Here is a 24697-nt window from a genome sequence, read left to right as displayed (position 1 = left end):
TACTCACCGTGTCATCACGATTCATTTGGCAAGTGAATATACCTTTGCCCGGGTCAACCCATGCCATGTGAGGGAAATTGGGTACCATTACTCTGATACAAGAGTGTGGGTAGATAAGACAGATATTGTGACGTGTCATGGCACTCATAAGGTTCGGCCTCGCGTGAGCATCGCTCTCCCAGTGTCGTTCGAGTGTCATGGTATACGCCATGGCTTGACAGCTCGCGTCTGTCAAGTCGCAGTGTCTGTCAGCGCCGTGATTCCTACTCCTTCGTGGGTAGGACCCATCCTGAATGCATTCGGAGAGCTCATATCTATCTATCTATCTGATTGCGCGCTGAATGGAATCGCGATTGGTCGTCACAGATCGGAATATTATTTCGGCATGTGATTTTCACAGTGGTCTACCAATGGTCCCTCATTGCGTTGATTTGATATGGCGGGATGTTTGCTTTACATTGTGATCCTTGACAAGCTGCTCAAATAACACGATATACAAGTACTTTTGGTACTTCTGTACCCGCCGCAGAGTGTATCTCACGTAAATACCGTATAGCGTAAACGACATGGTAATGCATTTTAACCGTAGATATCACATCGAACTTTTTTCAACACTTCATAATTACAAAAAGTAATGAATACATAGGGGTGGTAGTTCGGGGTTTATAAGTCACACCAGTGTGATTTTTTCCTGATGTCATAACGGTGCATTATATGGGCATGGCGCTTTTATCACCAACTGGAACTGTGGTAACCTAAACCTACCTTATTGCACGAATATTACTGGATACACAAGTATTCAACGGCCTTGAAATTAACACGCAAAAAATTAACACGAATTTTATTAGCTTTTTCAAGGACACCGCGGCTGGTTTTAATTAAGGGGTTTTTTTAAATCTCGTGTATTACTATTCGTGTACCGTAAATCCCACAGATCTGTAAGATCCACGGCCTTTACCGAAAAGTGAAGAAATCACGTGACAACAAGCAATTTCACTGATTTGAGAGATGCAAAATAGCTTTTGCCGCCTCTCTTTTTTATCTTGCGCTCCGAAAAACAAGTAAAATTTTTGCTTCACTTTTTTTTGCTGAAGAATGCTTAAAGTTGCCCCTCGGGCTTTACTTTACAGATATCCGTGGTAAATAAGGGGGCGCTTATTCGAGCGGCCGCTTATTTTTTTATTTCAGAAATTCTTATCTCATCTCAACAAATTCGGAATCAAAAAAGGATGAATAAAAGAAAAATTGGAAAAATCCAATTGACAATTATTGACAATTTCTATCATTTTATTCTTAATCGCTTTCTTTCTTTTTGAGACACAAGTATCTACTCAATCTTATTCAATCAATAACAATATTCGATAACTCGATTCGTCGAGAGGGTAAAGCGGCGGAATTTAGTTGTCTAGCGCGACTTCTACTGCTATGTTTATTTTTATCTTTGTATCGTTACACAGGATGCGAAATATTGTTTGGGAAATGGTGGATGCAAATAGCGGTGTGATGGTGTGAGCGCTCTTCAAATTTTATTTTTGTGGATGTGTTGATGTGTGGATTTGTCTGCTATTTTCTCTCAGTTTGAAATATCTTTTTTCTGATCATCCAGGTTCCTACCACTGGGCCATTCCAGAATTTGTCTGTAACAGGGGGGCGGACGACACAGGATTTCTGAGGCTGAGGGCAAACGTTTTCACCAAATTTCGAAATTTCTAATGCGATAGAAGAAAATGTATGAATTTCCAAGGCAATTGAATTAAAAAAGGTAAAAAAGAGTGGAATTTCTGATGCATTTTGCAAAAGTACATGGATTTTTATCGGAATTTCCGACCATAACTGGAAAAGAAAAATTATTTCCGAGACTAGGAAAATTTTTTTTAAATGCACGTCGTCCGACGGGGGGTAACAAAAATTTTCTGCAATGGCCCATTCTATCAGCCAGCAAAAACTATAAAATGAAATGACACATATTAGTATTAGAATTAGAGTCAAGTCACCAGGTGCACAAACAGCCCCATTGGCAGTGCACGAACGAGCGTCTTTAAACTTGAAAAAAACAACCAAAAACAAACTTTAGAACTTCCTTTGTGTAGCAGAATCCTCAAACTATCCCTTGCAATCTCTCCCAGTTTTCAGAGCATGTCATATCATGGCACTGCTGTTCTCCTCAGGCAAAATTTGTCAATTCTGTAGAGGTCACGAAATTGCCGAGTACAGACATCGAAAAAAAAAATTCAAAATGGAACTTTCTTCCAAGATGATACAGGGTACTGTATTTTAGTGAGGCTGAAAGTTCGATTTTTGAGGATTACTATTTTACCAGTTTTTTAGCGATTTTTGCCTCACTGGCCCAAATCTCGCAACCTCTTTAGTACCTTAAAGAAGATCGAAAAAAAAGCGTTCCGAAAAAAACGCATAGCAGAAATTTTTTCATCTTCACAGGATCGATTCTCAACAACAAAATACATCTTTTGGTCTTTGGGTTTGTTTCTGACGTTTTTTCTTCAAAGAATATCGATCACTTTCCTTTTCTCCTTGAGCGCGCGAGAAAAAAATGATTAGCTTCCGTTTTCGCGCGGGCAAATAAAGATGAGGCGGCAATCTTGCATTGAGGGTGCTACTTAGTTTCCGCCCTATTTTGCGCCAACGATAGAATGGTTCAAACACGGGGGTAGTCGAAATGATAAACTATGTCGTTCTGTAAGTGTTTATTTTCTGAGAGATACAAATAGTATATTGAATATTATTAACTTATTTATTTAAGTATTTTTGAGCGCAAATTTGAATATATGGTTGAATTAAAAACAAATAATAACAATTCTGTTTATTCCTCAAACCCCCAGGAAAAGTTTTTTTGCCGACTTAGCTAATTTACAAATCTCGGAAAAGAACTCCAATAGGAATTCCGATACCTAACCCGATTGGTTAATTTCGGAACGGCTTCAAGATAGTCATAATGGCAGATAATTTTAAAAGCTTCTGAAGAAATGTGTGTAATTTATCAATGTTGATGGCTTGTTGATTCTTTAAAGAAAAAAAGATAACAGGTGTAGCTTTTTCTAATCCTGGAATGTCGAGGTTCCAGCTACACTGTTCTTGCGCAAATCTTCTTATAAAAAACATTTCCTCTTGCAATCAGCCATGTTTACAAAAATCCCGAATTTTGTGATTTTTTTACTTGGCCTCATTCAAAATCGGTTTGGTGTTGTTCTAGTGCTCCGTTTATTTTGATTTTTGGAGAGATTGCAAGGGATAGTTTGAGGATTCTGCTGCACAAAGATTGTTTTATTGCGTCACCTGCCATATTTTTTGCTGTTTTCTGGTGCGGAGATGCAGAAAAAATTCGGGAAAAGCAATTTGTTCTTTTAAAGTACAGTATAGCTTTTTCTCAATTGCTATGAGTCTGACAAGTTTTTTAAAGAGAGTTTATAGTAGGTTAATGATGCGTGTCTGTGGGTTTCCATGGTCTTTCAGTAAGGGTTTACACACAGAGTGTATCAAGCATTCTATATATATCAGACTGATCTACCTTACCAAGCTCAGAAATTTTAAAACTTTGTGATCTAAGGTAATTTTTGTTTTTTCTAAAATTTTGAGCTTAGATTCCCAGTCAATTTATCAGTAATCAATTAATTAAATTGGAAATCATCGCATTTTTTCCTCAATGCTTAAGATACATGTTGGATTTTTACACTTGTTATACTTATAGTAGTGCTTTCTTTATAAAAACATCCATAATTTTTAAAGCCTAGATGTTCTTCACTTTTCACTTTTAATAAGCCTAAGAATCTTCTAAAAGTACTCTTGAATTTCACCATTTTATGGGTATTTCTGAGCAATTTCATCAAATTTGGTGTTTTGAGAGTCCCTAAAGGCTGCAACTTGTTTTTAATATTTTAGGCACTGAAGCCCCGTGGTCTTATCTGTATAGCTTTATTCTTATAAAAATGTTTAAGTTAGGGGCCGTCCACATAGTACGTACGCACTAAGGGGAGGGGGGTCTTCTCAAAAGCGTATGCTTGAGTACAGGGGGAGATGAAAGGGTCAAAGGAAAATGTACATACGCAGAGAAAAATTTTTCATATCCCTTTTTTGCTTGTTTTTTGTCGACTTGTACGATTGTTATACACATCAAGGAAAAGAAAAAGTTTTATTGATAAACATTGAGTTTCATGTATGAAATAAAGGTCCGAACCAAACAGTTTGAATTTGAAATTTTCTTCAACCGAGGGGGGGGGGTTGAATGAAAAAGTACGTACTTACTAGAGGGGGGTAAAGCCATTTGCGTACGCTTGCGTACAGGGGGGAAGGGGTACTCCATTTTCGACATTTTAGTGCGTACGTACTATGAGGACGGCCCCTTATGACCTTTACTCTTGTTTACTCAGAGATTACTGATTCGATGAGAATATTAATATTAGAGCCATCATGGATGAAAAATTGACAATAGTTGAAGAAGATCTAATCAAGCTGATTGAGGATTACTTAGAAACAAGAGACTACCATGTTACTTTACGAACACTTGAACGGGAAAGCTCTATAACAAATTGTGACTATTCAGACGTTGTGCTTTTTGTACGAGAACTTGTACTAGATGGCGATTTTGATGAAGTTTTACGGTTTGGTAATTCACTCAAATCCATTGAATCAAATGAAGATTTTGATCAAAGAAGATTCAATTATATCGTGTTACGACAAAAATTTATTGAATTGATTTATAAGAAAGCTCATATTTTGGACAAACAGAATATTGAAACTGTAAGCGAAGTGATGCGTACTTTATCAAAATTGGAAAAAAATTGTGAATCAAAGGAGGAATATAATAATCTGTGTTGGTTGCTCACCTTACCGGATTTGAATGCACATGATGAATTTGAGGATTGGAATTTAGATGTATCACGGTTAAAGTGTTTCAATGAACTATTGAATTGTTTGAGTATTTCAATGCCATTAGTTAAACGTAAAACTGGTCACAAGAAAACAGCATCTAAAGATCGATTATTGGAATTGATGATTAAGGGGCTTTTGTATGAGAAATGTACATCTTATTGTCACATGGTGGCTAACTCAGCCAACAATGCTAATTTCAATTTTAACATAGATCTACTGCACAGCTCTAATGATATCGAATCATCCTTGAATTTGGCATCCTGGATATTAAATCTACCAGCAGGTGTTTTTGAATTGCCCTTTAATCTTTGTGATATTGATATTTGTTATTCAAAAACAAATAATGTGACATCCAAACAGAATCAGATATTGTTAAATCAATCCTTGGATATCAAAAGGGATAGAAAAGGTATCGGTAAATGTCAAAAAGTATCAACCCAAGAACATACTAAACTCATACAAAGCAAATCATTTGACATGCAAGCATCTAAAATTCTCAGCTCTTCCCTTCCCACAACTGATCTTCGCAAAGAACTTTCACTATCAAAAAGAAATTATCCAACTGCTCTTCACTCAAGTATCAATATTGGAAGAACATTAGACTCGAAGCAAGCGAGTAATCCTTGGTCAACACCGGTTCTTTCATCCAGTATTGCCGAGATAAGTCCTTCCGTCAACAGAGCCCATCTTGAACAAACAGTTGAGAGAAAAAACTACTCTACAGTCCAAAGGGAGGACAATGTTATCAACCAATCGTACCAAAATTCAGCCAGGAATAGCCACATCAATGCACAAAATATGACCAGGAATAGCCAAGAAATTACTAGAGAAAGTTACACAGTTCAAAGCCAAGAAATATTGAACCAAATGAAGAGTATTGATGTTACCAGTAGTGCTAAACTAGGATCTTCGTATACAGAATCGAGCTACCTAAAAGCTTACCAAGAATCAAAGCAAGAACCGAACTGGCTTTCAACCATCAAAACATCCATAACTGAAGACCAAAAACCAACTCAACCAATTGCAATCAGTAGCTCGTTAACCACTCAACATAGCACAGATCTAGCTGGAACACCTGACTCTCCTCCTAAGAAACCAGTGGCTTTTGACCTCTTTGAAGCTAAGACACCTGATAAAGAAGGTGACGAGAAAAAGAGACGAGAAGAAATTGTGGACCGTTTGAAGAAACATGAACAAAATCGACAAGATACAATGAAAATACTTCAATCAGATCAGCCAAGCTCAGGTAACCTTTTGAATCGTTATTTTTATTCCATGCACGAAGGGAGGATGGATACATCAGCATGGCCCACTCCATGATATCTAAAGTGGGGGGGGGGCAATGAATATAGAGTCTAAGGAGGTGCAACCAAAAAATTTTACTTTGTAAAATATTGGGAGCATGGCCCCCTGGCCCCCTGGCCCCCTGCAACCCCCTGGTCCTGTGGGCCCTGATCAGTGAAAGTCTAGGTCAGAACTGAAGGACCTGGGGATGAACTTTAAGTTCCACCTTCCTCCATGTAATTGCTTCCTCGGGTAATTGAAATATTAGTGACTATTCTTCTTGTTTTCATACTAGCAATTACTCCGTTGAAAGCAACAATAGACAGTAAGATGCGTTCAAGTTTTGAGAAGAACATTCGAAGTTCCGCCGAATCTTCACCTCAACCCAAAGCACGTCACAACAATCAATATTTCTCCTTCGAGAAGTAAGTTTCTCTCAATGTCAAATACTGTAAGTTGGTCTAATGTCACCCTCGTCACCCTTCTTTAGAGATAGGAATAATAGGAAGGTCGGAATCGCTGATTGAAACTAATTTTCTTTGCATGTCCATCAGTGATTCCGACCTTCCTATTATTCCTATTTCTAAAGAAGGATGTCGAAATTAGAAGAGGGATGTCGACATTAGACCAACTTACGGTAGCATTCTTTGCGGGATCCTTAGATACTGTCGTTTCGTTAAGCAAGTAAGGAAGTAAGTAAAAGGCTGATGGTAAATTTTTCTTTCAATCTTTCATTTATACCGGGTGTCCCTTGGAAAAAAGTCTCCTTATTTGAAGTGAATTTTCTCGAGTTCTATAAACTGTTAAAGAATCGATCCATTTGCATTGAAAAGAGGAAGAATAAACTTAAATATTGAGGCGTCACTTGTTAAATTTGGTCAACTAGATAAAAAGCTATGGCCTAAATGCTAAAACATTACTAAAACATTATAAAAAAGTTTAAAAAAAGGCAAAACACGAGGGTATTAAAAAATTGTGAAGAAATTTTTCTTTTATCAATATATTAACGATCAAAGTCTCTTCCTCCTTTTCGTGGCCAGTTTTCAAGGAGATGTTGAGTGGCTCCTAAGTTTGCCTGCTCTGACAGTATGTGATTTCTTATTGTGGGGTTACACGAAATAAGAAATCTGGGAGCAACTCACAAATTTGCAATCCCAGACCCTTGATTAATTGAAAGCTTCAATCAGAAATTTTGCAGCTAAGCTCGACCCTCAAATGATTCGAAACGCCTTTGCAGGAATGATTAATTGAATGATGTGTTATACAATAAATTTGATACCCTCATTTTTTTGCCTTATTACCCTATTTGTCCTAGGGGGGGGGGCTATTTCTGTAAATTCCTAACTTTTATTTAACTTCAAAATAAATAAAAAATTGACACCTAAAAATTTTCACACTTTGAGCATGATGACATTTCTGGCAGTAAGGTGTCATGAAAATTGACACTTTTACAATACAAATTTATTTTTTATGTCAAATATATCGTTTAAACCATATTTTATTGAATATTTAGGATAAAACAAGCATTTTAGACTCAGGCAACTTTTTTCTAAAGCCTTTGTTAGAATACAATAGCTATTTAAAAGAACAAAAAAATTATCGGTTTTTGCTCACTTCGGGCATGATGAGTGACTTCATCAAAATTTTTTTGTCAAAAGTTGCCTTGTGTGACAAGGATCTTATGTGCCAAATTTCATCCAAAAAAAACCACTAGATCAAAAGTTAAGGGGTGGTACAGGAAAAGCCCTCCCCTAGTTTTGAACCGCCCCTAAAAGCCTAGGTTGAATGGGGTTAAAGTAATGTTTTAGCATTTAGACTATCACTTTTGATCTAGATGACAAAATTTGACAAATGAATCCTCAAAATTTAAGTTTATCCTTCCTCTTTCCAAGGGACAACCGGTATTTTGGGCAATTATCTGGAAATATTATTGCCATTTGATACTGAGAAGTAGAAAAACTAATTACAGAACATAATGTTTGATTTTATTAAAAGAGATTATTTTTCATTTATCTTGAATCAGCTTTTTTATATCCGCTTTATTTTTCTTACACAGAGAGACGCCAAAGCCTAGAGAAGAAGAAACCTCGATCCAACCTCAAAAGACAAACACCACAGATCAACATTTAGGAGAAACATCTTCAAGCAATGTAAAAGCTATTCCTATTCCTAATGAAATATTTCTATATTAAGGGGAGGGGGTACTAGGTTGAAGAATTTCTGGCACGTGCGAATCGGACATCTGAAAAGTGACCCTTAGAGATACTAAATTTTTGCGAAAAGCGAACCTTAAGGAAAAATTTAGAGATTTCTTTGACTTTTACGGTTTTCTTAAATGGAACCAAAAAGTCCAAAAAAAAGAGGGAAATCCTGGCCTTTAAGGATACTATTTTCACTCTTTGTTGTTTTTTGGGTTTGTAACCTTTCATAGAGAGAATTTGGAAGGTAAAAAAAACCGTCCCTTGCCGTCTGGACATATACGCTTTTTTTAATAAGAATACACTTTAGAAGAATGTCCATGATGAAAATGGCCAAACAATGAAGAATATGCTAAGAATATCACCATCATGGAATTTTGCTACTCAGCTATAAGAATGCCATTTCTAGAGCATCTTCAATTATAAATTGTCAGTTACCCCCAAGTAAGGCTCACTCCTTTGACAAAAATGCCATTTTATACTTGAAACGTGTACTAAATGTTAAATAAATCTAGTCTGAATTAGGATCTCAACCTAAGAATGCTGTAAGAATATATTTGGATGATTGGCCCAAAAAAATTAAGATTATCCATGATGAAATGGATTTTCACAGATTTACATCATTCTTATAAAAAAAAGCGTGTACTCAGTCAGCACCTAGTTCTGCCTCGAAGTAGCTTCCCTCCCTGGGGAAAAGATGGAAGATCTTACCGGTATTTCTATTTGGAAAAGATAAGGGCGTGGCCTGTGGTCAATAATAATTGAAATCATTGTTCAAAATTTGAAACATGCTACATTTTTAATGTAAATAACCATAGAAAATCATGCTGAATATGAACAATGCTAGACTCTCATAACAATAATAGGAATTCCCGATTTCTTTGCAAGGCTATTTGATATGCTTGAGTGGGCTTTGACAACAATACAAAAAAATCTTTATGTTATTTTTTTGCCAACCTCCCTTGATTTCATTTGGAAATTTTGCCAGGAGCTGTCTTCACCGAACGAGATGTTTGATTGAAACGTTTACCATTTTTAAACAGATTATACAAACGGTTGAAACAGAACGTTCTGTTTGCGTTTCTCTTATAAACCCTGTTTATTGTTGGTTTATATCGTTTGGTTATTTTATTTTTGAATATTAAAAATTGAAAAAATAAATAAAAACAGGTTTTGTTGTTTTGTTGTTGTTGCTTATTGGTGCTTATTTTCCTCCTTTCCTGAAAATCTTTTAGACACTTGTAATCATGAGAAAGGTATATTGTTACTAAATATGACTTTGTATATCAGTATTACAGTATCTTGTAAAACGACGTCGATATCTTTTTATTAGCCGCAAATGTATATGCAATTTCTCGCTTTTTACCTAACACCTTGCTTCCTCCAAAAGCCACAAAGTCTAGTTTAACAGAGTACACGTTTTTTTTTTTATAAGAACAAACTATATAAGAACATAAGGCTTCGAGGCCCAAAAATTTAAGAACATTCTAAGAACATACTAAGGCTTTGGAGACTTAAAAATATGCAATTTCTTAAGAAATTACATTAAAATGCTCAAAAAATGCTGAAAATAAGAACATTTTAAGAACATTTTTAGGCTTCAAATCCAAAAAACTAAGAACATCCGAAGGCTTCGAAAATTTTTGACGTTCTTATAAAAAAAAAAACGTGTATCTTCATCAAAACTCTATGAGAAGTGTGTCTATAAGAAAATCAATGCAATGCCATTTGACAGACCTTTGGAGTCCATGATAATTCGAACCCAGCTTCCTTACGCTTTGAGGCTTGATAGGTGTCATGGGATCACCCCCTGGAAGATGGGGGATCAACTTTTGCCCTGCAGGGGGAAGTGAATATGTTTTACCTTGATGGGCGACTAATGCAAATGGGGGATTTCAGGAAATTTTATGGGGAGTGGAGGTAGAAAGTGCAAAGAGTGGGTATAATATTTCAAATAGATGATTAAATGTGTCTATATTTGTGCGTACATTGCAGGAAACTGTTATTTTTGTTATTATGTAATATATAGCGAATCGGTTGGTCACAAAAATATTCTTCCAGTTGAGGGCACCCCGGAAAAAGGGTATGTGGGGGAGAAGACCAAGTCGGGGTTTTAGGCCCCAGATGGGGGAGGGGCTGAAAACCTGGAGGACACCATGGGTGTATTAAATATCAGCTCTCTCGGCTTTGATGAGTTTCACCATTTTTTTTCTCTATTTTTTCTATTAGAGTAAAGAAAACGATGCATCGGCACGTGGTCCGGTCATCAACGGCGTACGTCGGCCACCAAGACCTTTACATCAAAGCAACACAAAAGAATTACCTATCCTGTCAGAAAAGAAAGGTATGGTGATCTTAGGCTATCGGATAAAGCTCATGTACTCATTGTGTTCAGGGGGATCACCCAGGTAAAACGGGTTATAGAAGATGTGTCTTTTTCAAGGTTCCTTTTTCATGGTTTGAAAATATATCTGACTGGCTCGCAAATTCACTGAATTTTGAAAGGTTTATCTTACAGGGTTGACTAATATGGTCAATTTTAACCACTTTTATGTGTTTTCGAAAAAAACACAATATTTCACCTGACAGGGTCCGAATATAATTTATCAGGTTAAGAATTATGTTGGTCGGGTCCTAATTTCTTCTGTAAGAGGGTAAAAAGTTGATTTCTGACAGGGTACATTTTTCGAACTCCAACGGCACGCGGAGGACAGTAGCCAAATGAGACAATGTTATGGAATATTCAAGATATGTTAATCTGAAGTAATATTTTCTAGAATCAATCGACCAATCAAACAAATCATCAAAGACACCAAGAGAGAAATATACCAGGTCTTCATCCTACGAAAAACACCAACAAAATCAAGGTCTACACGTTTTTCTATTATTCTATTGGTCGTTCACTTATCGGAGATAAAATTGTAATACTTTCCAATCAATTAATAGGGAGGAATTTTACAAGTTTTGTGAATTGGTTGGTTGTTAACCTGTAATAAAAAAAATTTTGTCCATTTTTCTAAAAAAATGCAACATCTTCTATTACTTCAAATAACCAATTACTAAAAACGTATATTGAAAAAAACTCTAGCTTATCCAACCAAGGGATTTTTTAGAGAGAAAAACATCATAGTCATTATAAAAAATCCCGGTCTGGCAATGTATTGTTTTAGCTTTTTGTGCAATTGTCTTTTGTTACAAACAAAAGGCAAGTTGCGGTTTGCATACTTTTTGATCACGTTACCAAAATCTCCTCTTGGTATTGGTCTATTTTCCAATCACATTATCAAAAAGTTAGCAAAATAAATAGATTTTGGTACGTAAGCTCCATCTTTTAACAATAAAAAGCCTTCCAGACCAGTGTTTTTATAATGACTATGGTAAAATGATCTCTCTCGTGATACTTTGGTAAACCGATCTGTAATTTCTACCCTTTTTTGATAACGTCTAATTCGTATTAACTTTTTAGAAATCCGAGCGTCGTACGACCCATCCGGGCGCGCGCTTCAAACAGATGTTGTTCCGCAATATAATCCAATCGCAATGCTAGAGGACGGTCAAGCAGTTCGTTCCGTATGCTTTCACCCATCCGGACAATTACATGCTATCGGAGCGAATTCCAAAATCTTCCGGATCTGTAAAACTACCACGGTCAGCAGGCCTGAATCTGCTTCAAGGTATTTATTAAAATATCTCTTTTTGAAACTAATTTTCTAGAAGCCCAAAAATCTTAAGAGAACCATTTCTATTTCATTAGAAAGAAGAAAGATAAACTTAAATTTTGATGGGTCATTTATTGAATTCGATCCATTAGATCAAAAGTTATCTTCAATTGAATAAAAAAGTTACTTTCTGAAAGTGCTCAAAATCGTTAAAAATCGACCTTTTAGATCGAAATTTTTAGATTTTGAGAAAATTAGTTTTGTAAAGAGAGAAACTTTTCTGGTAGTTTACTGATTTACTACTCCGACAAAAAAAACATAATTCTTACCAATAGATTAAATCAACATTTTTCATCCATGTTCGCTCGCTCACCGAATTTTTTTAAATAATATTATAGTTTATAATATAGAAGTTCCTTAACTTATTTAGTTTGTCTCAAAGGTATGTTTTGCACTGTTGGAAAGATATTTTAGAGGAGGAAAGTTAAATAGATAAAGGTTTTTGATAGTTTGAAAATGAAAAGTAGAAAAACAGATTTTGTGTATAACTTTTGGTTATATTTTAAATATATCGATGAAGTCAAACATTTTGTTATTTACCCTCTTGCTCTATCTAACAACATGTTACAACTAATCTGGACTTGAGCCAATATCTAGGACCAAATCCTTCTGGAATTCTGAAATTTTTGTAGTTGTTTTTAAAGCTAAATAGGCCATTTGACAGTCGCAAAGCGTGGGTAATCAGGACTACTGCGTGTTAATGACGACTTACTATTGGTCTAAAGTTTTGAATTTTTGGAAGATTTTTGCGTCTAGCCAACAGAAAGCCGTTATGATGGCGCAATCAGTCCTGATTACCCATGATCCATTTCGACTGTGAAATGGCCTATAACTATAAGCAACATTTCCACCATTTTCAATAAAATTTCAAAAATATGAAAAAAAACAGCCAAATTTCAATCAAAAACGACATCACCTGGCAAGATTTTGATCCCTGATGAAGATGCGAGTGACAACAATCGATGTACCGAGCATAATTGTATAAAAGACGATGAAAAAATGAAAATCCAATGTCATAAATGCCAACGAACGCTACATTATGCTTGCACCATACCAGTTAAATATGTTTTTAAATAAAGGTTACCGAAAATACATGTGTATAACTTGTTGCTCTTCGGCAAAAGACCTCGGTAGAAAAGTTCATAACCAAACGGAAAGAATTAAAAGCTGTACGCACAGCTATAAAGAAGAAATTGAAGCCTGCGAAAGCATAATAAAAGTCAAAAGTGAAAAGTGAAAATAGTCTAAACACAATGATCAAAGATTTACAGGCAAGATATCAGGAATACATCAAGGATAAAAATCAAGTTACCAATCTAATACAGAGCCAGTTTTCCACGCTAGAAAAAAAAAACTAACAGCCAAGATAGAAGAGACGTTGAATAACAAGACTCCAAAAATTCAAACCGCAACAGAACCACGAAAGAAAAGTTTTGCTGAAGCGACTAAAAACAAGTTGGCTGAATTGAAACAACACGAGAAGTACTTGAAATTAAATATTACCGACGACTTGACAAAAATGGAGAGGGAACAAATCAAAGAGTGGAAAAAGAGAACAGACGAGAAGAATAAAGCCAGATCGAATGACGATTTTAAATGGAGGGTACGAGGAAGCCCTTGTGAAAAATTATATTTTAAGAAGATTTTTTGTACAAGAACGGTTTAGAGGCCCTTGTGCCTGAACTGTAATTCTGGTAATTCTCTATAATAATGTTTCATAGAGGTCAATAGACCTGCGAAATATATTGCTATAAAATAAAATAAAATAAAATAAATAAAAAAGTATCTCAAATACGTAAGAGTAGAAATGAATCTCCCATTGGGGAGGGGTGTGTTATTACTCATCGGCGATAGTAATCATTGATGATTCTTTATTTCAAACTATCTTTTCCAGGAATGGTGGAGTATCAACGATGCAGGTCGTATTCAGTCGTAACAAATATCACCGTGGTTCCATATACTGCATGTCTTGGGATCCCGAAGGTCGATTCATCGCCACAGGATCTAATGATAAGACTATCAAACTCATTCAATTTGACCCAAACAATTACACTCAGATCGGCGATGATACTGAATTCAATATTCATTCGGGAACTGTCCGGGAACTAGCCTTTGTACCGAATCGGAATGGTTATCTAATCTCTGGTGGAGCAGGTTTGTTTTATTTTATTTACATTTTTAATAATTTAAATGATAATCTAAAGTGTCTTGGTTGTTTTGCGAGATTAGGCTTCTTTAACATTTAATTCTGATAATGCTAATTTCTTCATCTTTGACAACCGATTTCACCTACCTTAAAGGAAGGAATTTGTTGGATTTTAGTTAAATCTACCGAACCCACCAAATTTTATTTCCGCCAAAATATTTCCCTTTAAGGTATAACTTTAAAAATCTAAGAAATTGCTTTTTCTGTTGTTTTTTATTTGTTGGGTAGTTTCAAATATTGTTCCCTTTTTTAGAAAGTCTCTACCCTCACTTTTAGAATTGAGGAGCGAATTATTATGTATGAGTATGTGTTTATTCTCTTTAGGTTCTGGAAGTGTTAACATCACAGATGTCAACGCTCAGAAAGTAGTCGGAACATTCGATGGTCATTCCGGAAATATCTTGACAGTATACGTCGGAGAAGCTGGTGATCTTGTGGCGACCGGTGGAAGCGATAACACATTACGATTGTGGGATTTGAGATCTCAGCGATGCATCGACGTGATCGTTGTCGGTGAAAGTAGTCCAGCGTCGGTCGCGTTGAGCGGACAAAACAGCTATGTAGCATCAGGTAATGATACATGTTTTATAATACATTGTATGACACAATGAAGAAAGGCAAATAATGACGAATATCTTGTAATTCGATTACCTATGGAACCACAAAGAACATTCAACTAGACCAGCTTATGAGAAATCTTTTTGTTTAACTACATTTAGTTTCAACCTAAAATAAGTAGTCTGTTTAAACTAACTACTAAGGTCTTGAATAGTTTTTCAAATATTTCTGTGGCAATTTACTTAGGATTGCTTGAAATATTATATAAATTGAGCGACAAAATTAGATCAGGGTACTGTTTATATGACCCACTTATGCAATTATTCCGAATCATTTTAAAATCATGTTTATTATCTTTTCATTTCCCAGGACAAGAAGATGGTAGCATTTTACTTTATGATATCACCGCTGGTCGAACTTTACACACGATGCGACTCCACAAGAACGATTGTCGTAGCGTGCGTTTCTCGCCCGATTCAAATTACCTGATGACAGCATCGTATGACGCGTCGATCTCTTTAATGCACATACGCGCGGACCTTGAATGGAATCCACCAAGACATTATTCGGTAGCTCAACATGTTGATAAAGTGATTCAATGTCGTTGGCATCCTCATGAGAATTTATTGTTATCTTCGTCTGCGGATAGAACGTCTATTCTATGGAAAGGTTCTGATTTATAACGTTGTGATTTGTCAAAAAAAACGTCAATTTAACGTCGGTACGTTGAAACAACGTCACAATTTAACGTCGGTACGTTGAAACAACGTCACAATTTAACGCCGGTACGTTGAAACAACGTCATTGTGTAATCTAGACTGTTACACTCATTCGGTTTTCCAAGTCAGTACAAAAAAACGTCTCCATAATATACGGTACGTTGGAACAACGTTATGTTTCGTCTAGATTGTTTTATTTATTGGGTAGGGCGACTGGATAAAAGAATGACATTCTTGACCATTATCGACGCGTAACGTTGCGTTCTGACCATTCGGAGCATGGTAGGGTCGAATTGAAAGAAATGAAAGCGCCTATGATCGATTATTGATGGACAAAACACTCCATTAAACATTTAACGATATTTTGCGCCCTTGTGAAGATATTTTATATTCATTTAATTTGATCTCAACAAAAACGATCAACAAATATTCAATGCTTAAATATCGTAAAATGGCGTGTTTCACCAGCTCTTGTTTTGAACTCTTTGTTGGAAGTTACGTATACAAGGGTTAGACGCAATTGCAATAAACATTTTTAGAAGAGATTTCTGGACCTAAAAATGACTTAGACGAATTGTTTATCGACAGTAGTAGTAGCAGGTTAAAGATTTTTTATCAAACGAAATTTTAAATTATATGTATTTGTAGATTCTTTTATTAAATTTGTCCATAAACTCATATCATTTTATTGTTTATTATTTATTTTAAAAAAAAAGTCATTCCTTGCAATTATTTTTTAGTATTTGGGGACAGAGAAGTTTGAAACTTTACTAGTTCTAGAAATGACATCTAAATCGTAGATTTTAAAGCTTACCAAAAAACTGGGTATTAAAAAAAAAAAGTCTGTCTACTATAGTGCTTAGAACTGTTTTGTCTTTATTTTAAGATACTTAGATACCTAGCTAGTTGATAGTAGACTTTTTGACTTTAATGTGGTCCCCCAGCGGTTTGATTAATGGCGTGATTGGGCTTTTTTCCATGAGTTCAAAATTCGTGATGCGTGATTACGTGACCAAAAACTCCGCTGAAGGCTATTTTAATTAGAGTAAAGAAGAAAAAATATAATATATTTAAATACACATTTAACCAGAAATTTTCAAGCTTGTAAAACGAAATGTTTTTTATCTAAATGACCTGTATTATTGAACAAAAAGAAAGATTGGTAGTATGCATTCATGAATATATCATTCCCTGGTCACTTGTGAATCCCAGTTTGAATTCAATATACAGTACTTGTCGTTGATTTCGATCCAATTTTCTTTCTACCAATAAAAGTGAAATCTCACTTTTGTCCCTGGGACAAAATCAGCGTATTTGATTTTTGATTTCTTTTTGATTTCTTTTTGATTTTTGATTTCTTTTTGATTTCTTTTTTGATTTTTCAAAAAGGTGTACGTGATTTTTTTCAGTGATTTACCCCTCGGCTTAGAACATATCGTTCATATATTCACATGGAAAAGGAGGCTTTGGCCATATGGAAAAGTCATCCGCAACCACATAGGGCCATATAGCATAAACCCTAAAAAAGCGATGAGAATTTGATACTTATCAAGAAGAATTTGAAGAGGCTAGTGCGAGCGAAGCGAGCAAAAAAATTGAGATGTTTTGTTTTAAATATTGTGTATTCACCAAATTGGTGAACACAAGTTGTGTATTCCGAGCGAAGCGAGCGAAAAAATTGCAAAATTTTAAAATTTAGTCCACCAAAATTGGTTTTGGAGCGCAATGGCTCATGATCTTCGATACCAAGGAGGTGGTCGATACCGATAGTTGACCAAAAATACCGAAATACCGACAAAAAAGGGTCTTTTACCGATACCGAGATGGTCTTAAAATACCGATTACCGATCAATTTTTTCCTCTAATACCGATTTACCGATCTAAAAAAAGGCCAATACCAATGTACCAATATCCCGTACGCCCCCCTACTACTTAATACTTACTACATAATACTTAATATTTACTGTATATACCTCAAAATTGCTCGAAAATACTTTTAAAATAATCAGTATGCCCAATCCAACCTAATCTGAAAATTTGGTATTAAAAAAATTTCAACTTTTTGTCTTTATAGCGTTTTGAAGACATGAAAATATTTGCTCTCTTTTTTTCTCTTCACTTTATTTTCCCGCGCTTTTTCTATAAAGTTTACAGACTACACAGATTTTGTCGAGACACACTTTTTCGTAGGAGAAAAATATTTCGTTCGCTGATTATTAGCTTTATTTATAAGAATCAGTCGATCTGAAAATTTAAAATAAGTGAGTATGTCCCCGTTTCATTGGGGCAGGTAACTGAATGAAGTATATAGATTGCCGAGAATATTTTGACATGGCTTGATTTTATTACAAACCTGATTACAAATGACCCTTTCAAGCCAGAATATTGTGGTGGTGAACTTTTGCCTATTATTATTGACCATCGTCTAAACAACGTTGTAGCCATTTGATCTTTATAAAGGAGACAGGGGTGTATAAGAATAACTGATTTGAATATTTACATATGTTTTCTTATAATTAGATCAAAGTCATTAAGAGATAGCAGGAGAAAGAAAAAACTAAGATAATGACCGGTTAGTGTAAAACGCAGGTCACACGTCACAGGTCGCAGGTCACAGGTCAACAAAGTGCAGACCGGAAAAAAAAAAGATCATAACATATACATAACATAACATCAATACATATCGCATCAAATTACAAAAAAGTAATACATGCTATTTAGATATTATAAAATAACAATTGAGTAGAATAACAACCTATTTTGACATAGGGACACTTACTTACAAAAATAATGACAAAATCATAAAATATGATGCCTAGCAAGACAAAAGCACAAAAAATATTTATTATACAAAATGTGATGTGGATGGTGTGAATGGATATAAAATGGCACCAAACAGAAGCTTGCAAGGACCCTAAGAGAGTGGTTTTAGAAGGATGGAACTAATTAATTATTGGGCCCCTCCAAAATGTAATTTTCTAAATTGCTCGTCTCAGACAAATTAATCGTTTCAGTATAAATAGAACTAATCATATTTCAATCATGATGTTGTTGTTTGTTGTGTATTGTCAGATATGATGACTATTGAATATAACTTTTTGGTTATTTTCTCATTTGGAATTGAACAAAAACATCGATTCTTTCGGTTGCTTCCGTTAGCTCGAAAGATACTGGTTTTAGTATGTCGATCCATGGTGTGAAAAGAGGAATTGGAAAATCATTTTCGGCCATACTTATGTCTTTTGGTTTGTCTTAAAACGGAATTAAGATACCATAATATTTAGGTCACATTAGGCGAGACCAATTAAATTTGTGCATTTGTTGTTCTACGGGCAGATTGATGACAAAATATGAGTCGGTCGGTCGAAGGAAATTAGGCTTAAGTAATATTTTCAAATAATCTTGGTTAGAAATTCATCATTCATTTTTGATGGAGTTTGTAATAAAATCTTTCGTGCATAGATTCATGATTCTAGATTCGACTCAACTTTTTTTAAGTGTAAATTTTTTAAATGACTAGTATTAGAAATTTGTGGCATAGGAAAATTTAATATTATTATTTTTTCGTTTGCAGCAAATGCTGGGTCGGTCGCGCCCGTAGAACAACAAATTAAATTGGTCTTGCCTTAGTCTACAGAATGAAAAAGACAACAACAAATGCCTGGACATGATTTTGGTTTCGTTCTAGTGATAGTTTGGGATATTTTGGCGTGTACAATATCTTTATATGATTCTGACTTGATTCAAGCAAACTCGAACCTAGTCCCTTAGTTTGCTTTTTAGGATTCTGATGGTGGTCAAGAAAGGCTGTATCGCCACAAAGAAAAAAGAATGTCCCGGCATTTAGCCCAGACCAAAAGGAAATTCGACCATGGATAAATCTCTTCCAAAACGACAAAATATGTAACTAAGCGATATGATTTTTAGCGAGAATAAACCTTTTTGATGTTGCTTGTTTAGTCGATCTGTGCTGTGAAATGATGAAATGAAAGATAATTTGGCAAATGGGGAACTTTATCAATTCAATAAAGATGCATGAAAATTTGTATGAAATTTACTGCAAAGGACTGATTCATAATGTAATAAAACTTCGGTGAATGTTCAATTCTTAATCCAAAACGAAAATACTAGAAATCATCATAAATATTTTTCTTTATAATTTTAGAGTGAGTAAAATGACAAGAGTGAATAAACAACTATTGCTGTAAAAACAACCACTAGAAATCTTATAGCGACAATAACAATCAAAAAGTCTACAAAGCATCTTCTGTAATCTGGAAATAGTACAAATTGCAAGATGTATCCTCGACCGTTACTGAGTACCATCTTCCTTATCCTACCGACATTGAGTCCGGCATGCAACTTCACCAAGATTGATCCTATCACACAGGTAGACAAACCATTACAACTGACCATCTACACAGCTGGATTTCAAACACGAACCTTGACAGGCGGGATAGGCGATCGTGACCCATATCACTTCATATCACTTCCACAGGAATTGGTATACAAAAAAGAAGCAAAACCGGGGATTGTATATAAATTAAATCTTAGACTTCCTATTTACTTAAACTGTACGATCAACGTGTACGTTAATGGATTTAAAAACATCTCGTTCGCTTTTAACTTTTATCAAGTTTTAAATGGGGAGATCAAAAAACCGAGTTGCATCCTAGCTAAATATGCGTACAAGCTTGATCAAACTGATGACCTTGTCTTTTACGTAAAGACATATTATGGCAATATGCATACGATAACGTCTCATATTATCAGATTCAAAATCGAGGAAATGAAACCATCAAGTAGCTGTAACGAAAAAGCTGCTTATTTGTTAACAGTTCTGGTGACTATTGTATATTATGTTTTTTTCTTTTAAGCAGCATTTCGTTGATTCTGTTGCAAAACACAAAAACCCAGGATTTTTGACAATACCTTTCGGAATTTCCAGGACCAAAACTCAAAAAGGAAATACAATAATTAGATTAATTCGAATTCATCCAATGTTGATATAAGCTTTGTGTCAACGGTAACAAGACTTTTTCACAAAGTTGGAAGAATCGTTCATAATCTGCTTCTCCGCCAAATAAATCATGTAAATTGTAACGTTCCGAGATCTATGATGAAAACAAAGTATGTCGTTTTAATTACAAGCCACGATATCATCACATACTCGTGAGGAACGGAGTAGTATAAAAATACCTTAAGTGGATTATTTTTGCATGGATTTACTTTGGAGATTTGCTAAATAGCGGTTTTTGGTGGGGATTTATTTTGGGGAGTGGGAAATTAGAAGCACTGAAACATTTTTTTTGGTTTGTGTTGTTTAATTTAGCAAAATTGTATTAAAATACGAGGATAATGATTCTCTTTTACTTTCGTTACTAAGCTGGAAATCTTAACAAACCAAAACGATTGGGTACTGGTCTCATTTGATTTGGCAAATGGCCACTTTTTATGATTTTTTGTGGAGATATGATGTGGGGAATTTCATTTCCCAGCAAGAATTAATCTACTTAAGACAGAAAATCTACTGCTAGTATGAATCTTTTATGGATAAGTAGAAAAGGTTCAAACGGAGGGCCATTCTTCTTCGGCTATTTTCAAAACCTTTAGGAAGAAGAAAAAAAATTAAGTTTGAGCCATTTAGACATTTTAATGCCCCCTTTACCATGGTTTTTACGAAGATAAAGCATAAAGTTTAAATGATTATCTACCTTTTTAAATATCAATAACAATAAACCAATGACAAGCCAAAACAGAGCAATATATCGGTCAGCAGCTAATGTGGCAGCCAGCAACTTTGGCACAATGAATGCGAACGTTTTTCTTGTATTTTCATCTAAATTGAACATCTCCCAAAAGTTCTGGTCAATTTCACTCAAGAGAACTTCGGCAAGTGTGATGAATAAAGTGCTCAAGGTGAAACCATTAGATTTTATGTTACCTCCAATTTCTTCTTTCAACTTTATGACCAATCTTTCAACTTGATGTTGATCAAATTTCATTCCAATGAATAAATCTTGCAGCCATTTTGTTTCAGCTTCAATGCCACGTAGAAATGATTTGAGGACATCATTGGTGTTTTTCCACGAGCTGCAACTTGATGATGATCTTGAAACACTTCTCCACCATGATTCTTTTTCGACTTTTGTGAAAGTGTATTTTGGAGGTAATGAGAATGCAATAAGTAACTCATTCACGAAATATTTACAGTTTTTATGTTTGCTGTCAAATTTGATTCTCATTTGATTGAAATTTTGACAGAACTGATGGACATCTTCTTGAAAGATTTCCATGTCTTCACTGATGAGCTCCATGTCTGAACCTTTTCTCTCCTGGTCTCGCTTCCTGAAAATGTCTTCGTCCGCCCATAAGAGCTCTAATAGAAAAATAAGCTTAAAATGTTAACGTTTCATTTTCAGCTCAAACTGTGTCTGGGAATATTTACATTTTAAGTACAGTAAGGGGCCAGTAAGTTTTAGATTTTCCTTTCAAATTCGAGAGTAATTCAGGAAAAGGGACCTACTACACGGGTGCTTTTTTCAAGCTTAACAAAGTGCACTGTAAGGGCCAAGATGATTAATCAGCATTAAAAGGTAGTCAAAAAGTGAGACTGGAGTAATTAACGTTTAAGAAATAAACTTAAACGCCTAAACAAAAGCGAATATTAGAACTCTGGTAACGATGAAATAAAAAATGATGGACACGAGATGCAAGGAATATCAAACCTCTCCAAGAACCTAATTTTTTAACCTACAAAATTCCTAAATACGCCGCTGGAAATGCATCGTAAGAGTCGATTTTTCGCAATACTTTACTTAAATTTGGCTAAATTTTCTCTGCACTGTAAGGATTTTTTTAATTATAAGTTTTTAAATCAAGTACCCCTCTGCCGGGAGAATAAATATATTTATGGAAGAGGACTATTAATTAAAGTATATTCAAAGTAAACTTAACATGGCAGATTTTTGAGAATAGTTGTAAAACATCGAGCCCATCCATAGAGTACCTAACTAACGGAGTGTCCCAAAAAATACTAGACAATTAAAAATACCTGTCAGAACGATAAATGTGATATTCAACCGTTGCTTCAGCTGTAAACTGTCAATTTATAGCAATCAAAAGAAATTTCAAAGTGTTTTTTAGTGAAACGATGAATATATTTATTCTGAAATTTCTGGCGGTAAAAGCTCATATAAAACGCACGCTCTGATTAAAAATTTTTGACAACTTGACAAGATTATACAAACAATATTATACAGACCAGAGTACTCAATGGATGAGCTTCATGATTTACAACTACCCGAGTTTAGAACGGATAAAACACAATGTAAGTGTCTGGAGGGTCAGATACATAGATTTACAACCCCGAAGGGCTAGATGTCGAGCTTTAAACCATTGCAGGAAAAGAAAATTGAAAATCGGAAAAAGTATTGTTGCTATTGTTTTCGAAAACCCGAAAAGCTTTTGATTGGTCAATTGCTGAAATTCTATTGTAATGTCACGTGACTTAGGTAGGATTTCCTATCTCTAACCACAGTACACTTTTCAGCCAAAGCTTGACATTTAGCCCTCCGGGCTTTATAAATCTATGGTCAGATATCGTTGTCATTTTCAAAAAAAAAACACTTACTTTCTTTGTTCTGTGCCTCTTTACATTCTGCAGTATAAAGAAATTTCAAAGGAGTTTTTTCGTTAGCTCTTGTCTTGTAGTGAATCATAACACTTGTGAAATTCTCTTCTGGTATGGTATACAGATAAAGGTCAGCTTTGGAGGATGTTGTCCGCCTTTCCAGGATAAATTCTTCATATTTGTTTTGATCATTCAATAGCTTGATCCTGAAAATCGAAAAGAACGAGGGGTCATGAATAGAATGTCCAAAGTGTCATCAAATTAGCTTCAACTACATTACATAGGGGGGTTGTTGGGGTTCTAAATTTATCTACCATTTTCCCGTCAAAATTTTTGCTGAATCCCGGAATCACGAAAATTGAAAAAATAGTAACACCGTCACACCGATTTGTAGATGTTAAAATACTGGCATAATGACAAAAAATAAGGCTAAATGCCGTCACCGCCTGATTTCTTTTTTCGTCAAATCCCGTGATACCGTACTAAAAAATGACCGATCCGGTCACACCGTAAAAGTATAAATTCCCACTTACATAGTAGCGGGGCCAACCCTTAGGATCCGTAACATCTTTCATAGGACTCAACCAGATGTGATTGGTTCGAAAGTAGACAGACTTTTGAGACTTTCTTGAGAGGGGGTCGTGAATTAGCAAAAGTTTTTATGACCAAAAAACTGACCGTTATAGGCAAGACCGATAACCCCCAAAATGAATAAAAAACGACGATTTTTCAAAGTCATATAAAACGAAAATAATTGACAATGTCGGATAGAACATGAAATTCTAAGCAAAAAAGTATACTACAACAAATTGTGTACTCAAACATATAAAGCCCCTATAAAGAAATGCAGGCTTTTAAAACCCTCAACATTTACTTAGAAACAGGCCCGGCGGAACAGCCGTAAAAGTGGAGTGGTCAAAGTTCAAAATGAAATAGAGAATTCGCCATGGAATCGGAGAAAAAGTCTATTTTACTCTAAATTACCTTTTACTTTCTGCAGGACTTTCAGACATGCTTCTTCCTTTTACTGATTCGTTTCCAAATATCTTCTTCTAGACATTTTAGTACATTACACACACTTTTTGATGAAAATCTCGAGAAAGTTGCTCTTAAATGTAAATATAGACTGTTCATTTCAAACTAATCATTTCAGAAGCATCCAACGAGCGATTTATAAGAATATCTGCTAACTTTCATTTCGTCATTTCCAGGGGGTCTGATTCATGTGATCGACAAAAATAACACATCTGTTTTTTAAAAGAAAGAGTAATTGATGACAAAGATGTAGATCCCCCTAATCTAGATTTCAGTGTTCTGATTGAATTACTTTTTTGATTTTAATAAGTATCTTTTCTAAGAACTTCTTTTAAAAAAAAAAAATCTTTCACTAGGAAGTGCCCCGCTAAATGCTACTTAGAAAGGGGACTTTTTATAAACAACCTCGAAATTTCCGAATTCACGCATTCCAATCAGGAACAGAAATGTGTACGACC

At 35.1% G+C, this 24697-nt stretch overlaps 2 protein-coding genes across 2 annotated transcripts; one reads left to right on the top strand and one right to left on the bottom strand.

The window, feature by feature from the left end:
• Window positions 1-4383: 4383 nt before the first annotated feature.
• Window positions 4384-16751, top strand: LOC136810204 (WD repeat-containing protein 47-like). Its single transcript, XM_067066775.1, has 9 exons — window positions 4384-6133; window positions 6467-6596; window positions 8228-8321; window positions 10599-10713; window positions 11147-11236; window positions 11836-12043; window positions 13983-14242; window positions 14619-14864; window positions 15222-16751. The coding sequence occupies exons 1-9, from the start codon at window positions 4426-4428 to the stop codon at window positions 15533-15535; spliced, it is 3165 nt and encodes a 1054-aa protein (XP_066922876.1). The 5' UTR covers window positions 4384-4425; the 3' UTR covers window positions 15536-16751.
• A 2909-nt stretch (window positions 16752-19660) lies between these two features.
• Window positions 19661-24350, bottom strand: LOC136810208 (uncharacterized). The gene is made up of 4 exons (XM_067066777.1): window positions 24189-24350; window positions 23205-23410; window positions 21286-21950; window positions 19661-20685 (listed from the first exon to the last, which is right to left on the bottom strand). Exons 1-4 carry the CDS (start codon window positions 24215-24217, stop codon window positions 20554-20556), a joined length of 1032 nt encoding a protein of 343 aa, XP_066922878.1. The 5' UTR covers window positions 24218-24350; the 3' UTR covers window positions 19661-20553.
• Between the last annotated feature and the right edge of the window lie 347 nt (window positions 24351-24697).

The sequence above is a fragment of the Clytia hemisphaerica genome, unplaced genomic scaffold (genome assembly GCF_902728285.1).
Source record: "Clytia hemisphaerica strain Z4C2 unplaced genomic scaffold, Clytia hemisphaerica genome assembly, whole genome shotgun sequence".
Classification (NCBI taxonomy): domain Eukaryota; kingdom Metazoa; phylum Cnidaria; class Hydrozoa; order Leptothecata; family Clytiidae; genus Clytia; species Clytia hemisphaerica.
The sequence above is the reverse complement of the archived record's forward strand: the minus strand, read 5'-3'. Positions and strand labels throughout refer to the sequence as shown.